The sequence below is a fragment of the Eubalaena glacialis genome, chromosome 4, assembly GCF_028564815.1.
Source record: "Eubalaena glacialis isolate mEubGla1 chromosome 4, mEubGla1.1.hap2.+ XY, whole genome shotgun sequence".
In the NCBI taxonomy this organism is placed as follows: Eukaryota; Metazoa; Chordata; class Mammalia; order Artiodactyla; family Balaenidae; genus Eubalaena; species Eubalaena glacialis.
Genome location: NC_083719.1, coordinates 36,359,515 through 36,371,695, shown reverse-complemented (window position 1 = coordinate 36,371,695; position 12,181 = coordinate 36,359,515). Strand labels below are relative to the sequence as shown.

Below are 12,181 nucleotides of genomic sequence, written 5' to 3'. Positions count from 1 at the left end.
GAAGTTAAGTGTGGTTTTATTTATTGAAAATGTCAAAACAGAGTCCTAGAACATTAGCCTTTCTGATTCTATCAACTGAGCCCAAGGGAGAGGGTCCTTGTTTGCTAATTGGTTCTAAAGACAAAGCATGAACTAACATCTTACTTATGGTACATCTTCTCCTTTTCTTAGCCTCTTTTTGTTTCTTTTGTAAAAGTTGCCACTGCTGTTTTATTTATTTTTTGGTTTACCTTCCTTTTTGACTCTCTCCTCCCCAAGAATATAAGCTCCATAAAAAAATAAAATAATAAAGACAAAGCGTGAGACAAGAATATCATAGGCTTTAAGTTCTTTTGTGATTTTTAAGTTTCACGGAAGTTCCCCCACTTAATTCTAATGACCTGATTACCGAGAGACAAGACCAGGTTTTTAAATCACAAACTAGTTTCTCTAGAGACTTGCTTTTTCATGAAAACACTGAAAGCAGCTATGTGAGGTTTTCCCCTCCACTTCTATTTTCATGATTGGCTTTAGCGGTAGCAAAAGCTGCCAGGCTAGCCCCCTAAAATGTGTATTTGTTTTAAAAGTAAGTACTGTATACTAATCACACAAATTTATTCAATAAGCCTCTCTCTATTCTGGAAAATGTATAAATCATTTCTGTGAACCCTACACCGGCATCTCTAACCAAGGATTATAAAGACGTTATTTTGTTCATACATATTATCAAATGTCAACTAGTCCCTCTATGTGAATTTCTGTGCATTAGTTTACTTCACTAGCTGTCTGCAGAAGACATGACTTCAAAGCTTTGTGAGATTTGTAAGGATCAATAAAGGGAAGCCATCTTTATGGAGAAAAAAAAACTTTCATAATGTCATACAAATACTCTTCACCTAACAGGTTCTACTACTAAGCTATTTTCTGAAATTGAAATGGACCCCTAAACACCCTAAATAATAGATATTTACCTCTATGTTATACTGAATCACTTACCCTGCAATTTTCCATAGGCAACAAGAGAACCACTAAACGTGACACCACCGATGTAAGTACCGAGGTAGGCCACGGTCTTGGTAAGATTAGCTGCTGCATCCGTAGCGAAATGTGGATATTCTACAATGTACTCAGCTATGCACGTAAGCACAGCTGCCAAGCCCACTAAACTGTGGAAAGCAGCAACTAACTGAGGTAAATCAGAAATCTGGATGCGTTTCGCAATTGTCAATCCTGTTGGAAAGTGAAAGTCAAAGAGAAATTAAAACTTGACAGACCTTTGAGAAACAACCCAATAAAGACCACACTTGAATATTATTCAGCCATAAAAAAGAAGGAAATCTTGCCATGCATGGACCTTGAGGGCATTATGCTAAGTGAAGTAAGTCAGACAGAGAAAGACAAATACCATGGGATATCACTTATATGTGGAATCTGAAAAAACAAACAAACAAACAAAAAAACAAGCTCATAGATACAGAGAACAGATTGGTGGTTGCCAGAGGCGGGAGGTGGGATTGGGGGGGGGGGTAGGCAAAATGGGTGAAGGGGGTCAGAAGGTACAAACTTCCAGTTATAAAATAGTCTTGGAGATGGAATGTACAGCATGGTGACTATAGTTAATAAAGCTGTATTGCATATTTGAAAGTTGCTAGGAGAGTAGATCTTAAAAGTTCTCATCACAAGAAAAAAAATTTTAACTATGTATGGTGACGAATGTTAACTAGACTTATTGTGGTGATCACTTCGCAATCTATATATATAAATATCAAATTATTATATACATCTAAAACTAGTATAATATGTCAATTATACCTCAATTTAAAAAAAGGCCACTTAAGGTTATTCATCATTGTCATTAATAAGTATTTATCTGCTTCCTGGCAAAATATTCTCTTACAGGGACTATTCAGGCAAGAACACTGGCTTAAATACCCTTTCAAATAGCAGGCTCTTTCAACACACCTCACCAATGCCCAACTCCAAAGAACCCAAACACATAGCATCAACGTTCCTTACAACCTTTGAACACTCCCCCGGAGTAACGCTTCTTCAGATTACTTAAAGCTCCAGCTAAACCCCTTAAATTCTCCCCACTGCATGAATAACCCAGGCTCTCTTCCCTATCAGCCAACATTTGCCCCTGAGCACACAAGGAACAACTGGACTATGAAGAAGGTCTAGGTTTTCAGGTGAGTGGATGGGAGCCAAGTCCAAAGGTAATGAAATGCAAATATCTGAGTAGTAAATAACCAAATCAGGAGACTCTGAAGGAGCTGCCTGGCTACAGGCAGGGGAATAGAAGGGCTGGGGCTCACAACATTTGCAAAGACCATGCCTAAAGGCTGTCCCGCCATGAACCTACAGCACAAGCATTTTCCTTCAAGTGCTTTTCCAGGGACTGTCATGAAAGGATGCACAGCTTTCCCAGGTAAGTATAAAAGGAGACGTAAAGCTAATGCTGTGCTTGGTAAGTATTTAACCACCAGCCCCTCAGAATAAAAACGTGCGTGTGTAAATACATACGTGAGTTTTTACTCATAAAAATGTATGTAGCACACAATTTTCAAACAATAAAAATATATACAATACTCTTTACTGTAAGTTTCATATAGCCAATTGACTTTCACAGAATGTTACCAAACTCTGGTATCTGTAGCCAACCTAGTGTTTGCACCTGATGAATGAGTGTGGTTCCCACATGAATGTTGGTTGAGATTTTTGTTTACTCTAACGAGTAAGACGAGAGTGAAACAACAAGATGTATATAAGAACTTCACTCACTGTCAATCATGTGAGTGGCAATTTTGCTGAATCTGATAATAGTTTCCAAGTACTTGAAGAATATTTGCTCAATTTTTTTTGTGCAATTCACAGTGTAATGACAAAACACACTTTTAAGTTTAAGCTTGCATTATTAATATTTTCTCCATCACTTTATTAGGTCTGGACAATGAACAAAACAATAAATGAAACTCAGATTCGTAGCATTTGTTGATTTCCATGGTGTAAATACAACTGCCATGGCTGCTCTCAAGCTACCAACATGATGTCATTAAATATGGATTCAGGAAGAGATGTACAGAAGCCCATAATTACATAGTATTTCTACCACACAGACACAAGACACATGGATAATCTCAAAAGAAGAGATAATAAAAGCTAGTGAATTCATTAGAAAGTCATGAGTGTTTAGGATTATTACCTTTGTTTCTAATTTATTTAATTTTAAGTTTATATAATTTAATTTTTGATAATAGCTGTGTTTAATAACCAGCTCGAAAGATTCTTGAAAATTTACCAACCAACCCCAGCACACCACTGAATAAGACTAAAAGAGTGTTTTTTCTGCTGGCAAGTGTTTTTCACGTTTTTAACAGGTCTCTGAAGCAGAATCTTCTGCTGTTATTGATACCCAGCCGAATAAAAGATGAGCCTATAGATGGTACACATATAAGTATTCCAATTCCCTGTTCTATTATTGGCTAACTGGACAGAGTCAATAAAGGAAAACAAGAACTGACCACAAGGCATTTCTCAGCCGACTCTTTTGACACAGTTGATATTACTCAGTGTTTTAAAATGTTTACTCCTGAATGAGAATTATACCAACTGTGATGACTTTTTGCCAAAAGAATATTTACTGAAGCAACTTCCATTAAGGCAATTTAATTCCTTCATCAATATGGGCCTCCAACAGAAATATGTATATTCAGAAACTGAAGTGCAATTAAAAAGTTCTTACTCCTAAAAAAAGTATTCTTAAATCTCTGAGCCTAACTGCCGTCAGGTGTTCAAAGGGCATGGACTTACATAAAGGCAGAAACCCACAAGTGCTTACCAATGGTACCGCCCAAAGCCATTGCTCCAGACATCTGAGCTAACAATTCTGGGCACGGTTTTAGGCCTCCAAGGGTGGCTGCCAGGCCTCCAGCCACCCCAATCATGCCCAATGCATTGCCAAGACGCGCAGTTCCCTGGGTGGAAAGCCCGGCCAGGGCACCAACACAGCACAGGCCGGAGCCCAGGTACACAATCTTTTCAAAGGAAAGGGAAGAGAGAGAGAGAGAGATTATCAAAACCTTCAGTCTACTAGCTTAAGGAGAACTCCTCTCGAGGAAACATGATTCTCTGAGGACAATTTTAAATTCAGACAATAGAAGGACCAATATGAGCTCTTTTTTTTAATATTTCAATATATTTTCCTATCCATTAAGGATATTACCATATTAAATACTTTAAATTGTACTTGCAATTATACCATTCATGTACATTGGCTTCTTCTGGACTTGATAGCATACAAATGCATATAAAAGTACCTAAATTTAAATAGAGTTATTATGGGATCTAGACCTGACCTAATGCTATAAGGGCGCCAACCCCTGAGGCTGTAAGTGTCAGAGACCGTGCTGTATACTTTATTTATGCTGTAACTCAGTCCCATGAGAGTCACAGGAGGAAAGAATCATCATCCTCGTTTTATAAAAGAGAAAACCGATGCTTAAAGAGGCTACATAATTTTTCTAAGGGCAAACGATCAGTAAATAGCAAATCTGGGATGCAGACCTAAGTCTCCCTGACTCACTATTCTAACTCTTCTCAAAAAAGATTGTGTTCATTCAACAAATACTACACGTTAGAAATAGCAGAAACCAAAGGAGACATGATTTTTCAGCTGTCAGAGAGGCTGAAATAGTCATTGAAAAGAAAGGTATGACTGAGTTTGGAACAAAGTTGAGTCTCTATTACAAATTATATTTAGACATGGAACTTTCAAAGTTCAACTTGATTATTTCTGTTTCTCTATACAGCATGCATTTTTAAATTATCTTTGTTAAATGCACTGGCATAACATCTCCTGGATCCATAGGGGAAGAAAGTAAGTAGGAAAAGGACTAATAATATCTAATAATAAAAATTTTTTCAAATTTTTTACTGATTATTTCATTGTATCCCTACAACAATCCAGCCAGATACATAAAAAGGGTACTAATAAACTTCTTGCCTCTTTTTACACGTGGAAAAACTTAGGGACAAACAGGTAAACCCATCCTTGCAGACTTAGCAGGCAAATCTGCCTCTAGAATCCAAGGTCCTGATTCTTAGAGGATGAGAATGCTCTATTTGACCAAGATGTTTCGAAAGTTATTGTCGTATTTGCTTGACAGAATTTGAATTTTGGTAATGATAATGTTAAGTCTACCTGGGATGAAGACACAGAACAAAAATAAAAGCTTTCAAATGAGACTCTTACTTGTTCAATGTTATAACCACTGTAGAGGGCAGCTAAATATCCTCCAACAAAGGTACCAGCAGGGAGCAGATACAGGTAATTGTATTCTGGGGGGTCGGTGGGACGCTTGAACATGTCCAGCATTCTCTGAGTCACCAGAAAGCCACCTTATCCAAGTAAATATGAAACAGAAAGAGGTATCTCATTGAGCAACATAATTTTTAAAGGGCTACAATTTTTCTATTTTAAGTACATCTTTATCATCTAGGAATAAATATCATTTTAAGTAACATTTTAGAACCTCAAAATTGAAGTTATTCTATTATTCAAGCCAGTTACACTGAAGGGAGGAACCCTTAATACATTCAGGAAGAAAATTTGCTATCAGAGTACAAAACCAACTATTTCTGCATGACTAAAAATAAACAGCCATTCAAACAGCTCGGGAATGCAAAAGATCAAAGGCCAGTGTTTTTCTTCTAATAGGTTATTCTGTTTGTTAAACCCTACAATAAGTGATAAAAGAAAAAATACCATATCAACGGGCACCAGGTCTGTTTGGACACATTAAAGAATTTATAGCTACAAAATATCATCGAATGAGTTTCATATACAAGTGATATGCTAGGCTTTCAGTTTTCAGGAACACAGGCCAGGATAAGGCAAAAGGCTAAAGTTTTATCTAAAATTATACCCATTTAAAGATGCTATGGTGATAGCTCTAAGTCAGCTTAATTCAAAACTATGCATTCAATAACTTTCCAGTTAACCTGCAGGCATTGTAGTTAACCTTTGGGGCATTCAGGGGGCAGGGGTGTTCCCTTATCAAATAGTTTCTAAAACTTACCAATGGGCAAAATAACTAATTTTCCTTCACACAGAGCGTTTATAATCTGAGTGAAACATTTTTTAAAGGCACGATTAAATTCTTAAAATCAGAATGTTTGTTTTACATTGATTTATATTTGCTTCTCGTGTCTCCACTAAAAATCGCACTCTGGGTTCTTTCACTGTCCTCATACCTGCAATGTTGACTGAGGATATGAATGTAGCAAGAGCAGCGAGGCCCTGAGAAGTTGTGGAAGGATACAAATGTCCTCCCATCAGCACCAACCCACCAACTGCGGTCAACCCTGGGAAGAAAGCATGGATATGGTAAACAGTAGCTAATAGTCATGCTGCCAAATCAAATGTCATCGCTGAAAGACCTCACAAGCACATGCATCGTAACGGAGAAAGTTCTCACACACATTCTCACTGAAGTACTTTAGTGGGCAAAGAGTTACCAAAACATTTTCTCCTTTTGCATAAGAATTTTAACGTTTACTTTCTAGCTCTGTTCCCCTGATAAAGGTATAAATCAATAATGTTATTAGACAACATTGTTTATGGAGCAAAGGGACCTCTGGTGGTTACAGAACTGGAAAATACTATGCATGAACTATAAATATATGATGGTGAAAGCCCATAGCTTTGGCCTTTCCTGAGCATAGTACTTCTTGGAATTGGACCCGTTCCCGGTGGAGATCCTGAAAGCCATGCCTGTGCAAGAGATGCCCACTGGGGCCATGAGGTTTCCAAGCAAGAGCAGCTCCCACATCTGTCCACATAGCTGTGTGGACTGCTGCATGGACCATGCTGCTGCTGTGAAACACTGTTTCCAAATTTTATCAGAGGAATCCCTTCTTTAAAGGAAATCATAACTGAAAGAAGGAACAGTAGCTCTGCACTGCCTGAAATGGGAGCAGCCCAAAGGTATGACGCACTCCATTGGCCTCTCACTTCCAACCCTACCCCTGCACCCTCTGGGAGCCCAAGTCACCGCAACCACCAAGATGCCAAGCCCTACAATTTGGAAAACACAGACTTTATAAACCTCATGGAAAGCACTCTTAGAGTTGAATAAGCCCTTGAAAACCTAAATTGAGGGAAAACAAGAGGCGAACAAACCTGAGATTGCATTAGTCACAGACATCAGTGGTGAGTGGAGAGCGGGGGTCACTCCCCAGACAGTGTGGTAGCCCACAATGCCAGCCAAGCCAAAAGTGGTCACCATCTGGGAAAAGGCTAAATTGGGAGCCGCAATGCCCAAACCCAGTATCCCAGTGAGACCTAGAGAAAGAGAGGAAAGAGTGTGAGTTCACATCCAATTATCTCCGGAGGATTAAAAGCACACACACACCCACACACAAACAAACATGTGGGATAGTCAATGCTTTAAAATTCCACACCCTTGCCAATAATGAGATTTTTTGAGATGTTCCATGACTGGGGAGGGGGGTGGTGAAAGGGAGTTAAAGGTATTGCGAACAAAATTCAACTTCCTGACCACCACTCCCGAAAATAAAATAAATTTTAAACATCTAGTAAAATTTATGAGTCACCTTAATAACAATTTGCACATTTTCCTCTGTATAACTTGTCCTCTTCCCCGTTTTAACTTTCACTGACAGTGCCACATGTGTTTATACAAGTGTTTTTATTCCAGAATTATAGGCCTATAAAGGATCTACCAAAGCATTTTCTACTTGGGCAACACACAACCTTTATAAGACAGACTTCTGTGAGGCCAAGTTCATGTCACTCTCAGATTTGGCTGAGGAAGAAGGATTTTAAGAGAGTAGGAAGGATTTCATTCACTCCAGCACCTCCCCAAAACATATGGCTTCCACCCACCCGGGACAGAAGTTTTGCAATTGCTCCTGAATCTGGACTGGACTGCTGGCCAGGGCAGTCAGCTCCAGCCTCAACACTAAGTCAGCAAACAGGACTTTACAAAGAAAAGGAAAAAAAGAAAAAAATACGAATTAAATTAAGAATGTGCAGAATACAAACAGTCAGCTCTCAACATACATCTTTAATTATCGCCTTTCCTAATAGCAAACATGTGGATGGCTGTTCTGCAACAGAGGAAAGGGTTACCTAGTGGTCAGTGAAAACCAAATGATAATGGGTGACCAGGAAGCTGGAATTTAACTTTTTTGAATAAGGTACTTTTATCCCTTGATGTAAACTATTTCTTTATAAGTGGCATAGCTGGAACATTAGCAGTTGACATTCATTTTACTTTAAATCAGTCAATAAGACTGTAGTTTTAAATTTTTTTTTAATTTTTTTATTTTTTTCACTGCCCCACACAGCATGTGAGATCTTAGTTCCCCAACCAGGGAATGAACCACTGCCCCCTGCAGTGGAAGCATGCAGTCTTAACCACTGGACCACCAGGGAAGTCTCTGTAGTTTTAATTTTTATTTTCCTACCCACATACAAGATTTCCAGGGTTCCAATGGATGGCCTGTTAACCATCTGGAGGGAGAGTTAGACAGAATATTGTTTTGTGTTTCAGTTAAACATCAGAGAAGGGCTGTGCAGGGTTATATTTAAGGACATGTTTTCTTAAGCCAGACTGCCTGGTTCAAATCCTGGCTCTACTGCTTGTCAGCTGTGTGATCTCAGGCAAGTTACTTAACCTCTCTGTGCTCCAGTACCCTCATCTGTAAAATTATTAATTCTCTCTGTCTTCATCTGGAAAAAGAAAATAATAACATGCCCACTTTATTGAGTACTTATAAGGAATAAATGAGCTAAGGCACGTGAAGTGTTTTAGCACAATGCCTAGCACTCATTAAATGCCCACATTAGTTCAGAAGCACTAAATTACCATAACCTGCAGTCAATTGTGTTGGGCATCTAAGATAGAAATCCCACATCTGAAGGTTTTCTTTTCTTTTTTTTTAAATAAATTTATTTATTTTATTTATTTATTTTTGGCTGTGTTGGGTCTTTGTTGCTGTACGTGGGCTTTCTCTAGTTGCGGTGAACAGGGCCTACTGCTTGTTGCAGTGCGTGGGCTTCTCATTGCAGTGGCTTCTCTTGTTGCAGAGCACGGGCTCTAGGCGCGCGGGCTTCAGTAGTTGTGGCACGTGGGCTCAGTAGTTGTGGCTCGTGGGCTCTAGAGAGCAGGCTCAGTAGTTGTGGTGCATGGGTTTAGTTGCTCCGCAGCATGTGGGATCTTCCCAGACCAGCGCTCGAACCCGTGTCCCCTGCATTGGCAGGCGGATTCTTAACCACTGCGCCACCAGGGAAGCCCCAGGTTTTCTTATTAACTATTTAATAAACTAAAGTCTTTTCTATAATACCTTCAGTAATGTCAAATGTGCTATATTTAGTTTGTATAACAGAGGAAAAAGAAAAGAAAAACAGAGAAAAAAAGAAAAGGGAAAAACAAATCACATTCTTTGAAGAATGCTAGTCAAATAGATATATATGTATATATATGTATATACATGTATATATCCTAACATATACACAAGAAAAACACTTGGTTTTATTATAAAGGAGGAAGTTTTAGGGTACAGAAAAATAAATATAAGACCATCCTTTTATTCACTGGAATATGCCAATGTCATATCTATTAAAATGCAAGAAACCTTGACTCAATAAACATAAGAGAAACCTAGAAAAATAAATCATCATTCATGCCTCACTACATTTCCTTATGAATTGTAAAGAGAAATGGAAATTTACAACCCTGCTGACAATACTCTCCATGCACAATACAGTAATATGGTTTCTTTTTTTTTAACAAGTGAGAGCAAACAGGGACACTGCTCCATCTATTCACAATGTTCGCAACTAAAGGCTTTTTCAGTCATTTTGCTGAGACTTGCTCTTTATTCAAGGAGAGTTACATATTTAGCTTTAAAACATCTGGACTCACATGGGAATTTGGAGAATGCTGAGGCTACAAGAATTCTGTGTGCTTTGTACTGGTCCTTATTCTTTATAGTTTGCTTTTGTTTTGTTTTTATTTTGGCTCTAGGCAAATCTAAACATTTTTAATTCATTCTATGAGACAGAAACCAATTTAAAATCAAATATCCATATTTCAGACTCTAACAGTTCATAGCCAGAATGAATATTTATCATTATTTTACGATAATTCTTTACTGCCTTCATGAAGGTGAATTAGAAAACAAAGAATCTATGTTAAATTGTAAAGAAAGAGATAAAAATTTAAAAACTGAATTTTTTTTTACTAGGTGAATAACTTACTGTTTATTCTTCAATGCAAATATTTGGTTCCCCAGTCTTACCCAGAGGTGTAGATAATCACAAGTGATGTTTTATAAACCACAAAAAATAAACCAATAACCACATTTACATGCACTTAACACCAACACAATCTGACATACATCAATACTCATTTGATATATATAAAAATAGTAACAATTATATTTTAAATGTTTTCTATAAAAGAAAAGTATTAACAGCCTATGTATTATTTCACACTCATTCAATCCAGCATTTATCCCAGTGCCTGCATCTCTGAGGGTATACAATGCAGTCTCCACGTCCACAGAGGTGGGACAGATGACATGTATGTGAAAATTGCTTCTAACAGGCCCAAGTCCTGATGGAATCCAACAAAGGACAACAGCATTTCATTTACTAATTTTGACAATTAATACATTCTCACAAAATTCAAAGAATTTGGACTAAATCTTCATAGATGGGACCCTCACCTGCTGTATATGCAGAAGCTGATGTCATCGTCTTCCTGAAGGGCGTGACAGTAGCTGCTTTTTCAGCCTCCAGCTCAGCCACTGTCCTCTGTTTTACTGGGGCACCTTGAGGAATATTTTTCGGTGTGGGAGCAGGGAAGATCACTTCGCCATCCTAACAGAAATTAGAAAAATAGCACTTTTTAAAGTCAATCCAGCATTCAGTCAATCCAGTGTTGGGGAAAAACTCTTCTCTGAAAAATAATTTTAAATAAATATAGAAATTCACATAATTTATAATATCACTTTATATAAATATATAACACACATGTATATAAATATATAATGTCTGTGTCATGCATACATACATAGATGTACAATTAGTATGTGTATAGAACATATAAGGAAGAATACAGAACAAACTTAAAAGCAGATAGGTGGGGGGGGAATATTTAATTTTTACTTTATTCAATTCTGGGTTTTTTGCCTGTTTTTTTGTTTCTGTTTTTCAAAAGCAATGCATATTTTAGGTGAGTCACACATGTATATAAATCTTGCAATATTTTTCTTTAAATTGTTCTACATTTTTAAACAATTTTTATTGGCATAAACCCAACACATCGATACTTTATTAGAATATATCCCAATTCCAAAATAGGATCGTTCCATAAACAAAAATCCTAAAACAAATGTATAATGAAAACACAGGAGAAACAGATCTCTTTACTTACCTTCATCACTACAGTTCCTCTAATGACGTGACCCATTGTACCAAAGTCAAAGTCATCTTTCACTTCAAAATAAAAATTGTCTTTGTCAGAGCTGATGGCCTTCAGGAGCTTGGTGATGTTGTTGGAATACAGGGTGCTGGCCTGAGTGGCCATTCGGCTGGGAAGGTCTGTGTAGCCTATGTGAGTAATTCCCTAAACAAACAAAAATACAGTCAGAAAGGTCTGTTACTAAATGCCCATATTCTTTCTAGGACAGTTCTCAGTCAAGGCTAAGTTCTGAAATTACAAATCTTTATAAATATACACATACACTCACAAATACATATTTCAAAAGGAGCTTTAAATGTGACTATTTTTAATTATAGAAAATTTCAGGCCTCAGTTTCTCTAAATATTTAAAGCAATAAACACCCTCTCACAAATCACTAAAGATATAGGAACAGGTTCATAGATAGAGGAAGCTTTGTGCTATACCTTATGAACATAAAGTTCTCCTGGCTTGGTGGTTTCAAAGTTTCCGCCAGCCTCAGCAGCTAAATCCACAACAACTGAACCTTCCTTCATGGACTCGATCATTTCTTTACTAAACAAAACAGGAGCTTTTTTACCTAATAAAACCAAAGAAAACAGTACAAATTACATGGTAATTTCTTAAAACTCTATATTCTAATTATTACAGTAGTCTCTGGATACCCAGGAATTTAACATCTGAAAATTTAACTCTTTCAAAGAGACCC

The 12,181-nt window shown here is 37.5% G+C and overlaps 1 protein-coding gene across 4 annotated transcripts in view; it reads right to left on the bottom strand.

Annotated features, from left to right (window-relative positions):
* NNT (nicotinamide nucleotide transhydrogenase) overlaps positions 1 to 12,181 on the bottom strand; it is a 96,263-nt gene that overhangs the window by 35,811 nt on the left and 48,271 nt on the right. For all 4 annotated transcript variants that reach the window (XM_061189239.1, XM_061189235.1, XM_061189238.1 and 1 more), the window contains 8 exons: positions 11,919 to 12,052; positions 11,445 to 11,636; positions 10,735 to 10,888; positions 7,160 to 7,321; positions 6,232 to 6,342; positions 5,231 to 5,376; positions 3,818 to 4,013; positions 976 to 1,209 (listed from right to left, as the gene is read on the bottom strand). In XM_061189239.1, coding sequence (XP_061045222.1) covers positions 976 to 1,209; positions 3,818 to 4,013; positions 5,231 to 5,376; positions 6,232 to 6,342; positions 7,160 to 7,321; positions 10,735 to 10,888; positions 11,445 to 11,636; positions 11,919 to 12,052 — 1,329 coding nt within the window. The remainder of the gene's footprint in view (positions 1 to 975; positions 1,210 to 3,817; positions 4,014 to 5,230; positions 5,377 to 6,231; positions 6,343 to 7,159; positions 7,322 to 10,734; positions 10,889 to 11,444; positions 11,637 to 11,918; positions 12,053 to 12,181) is intronic.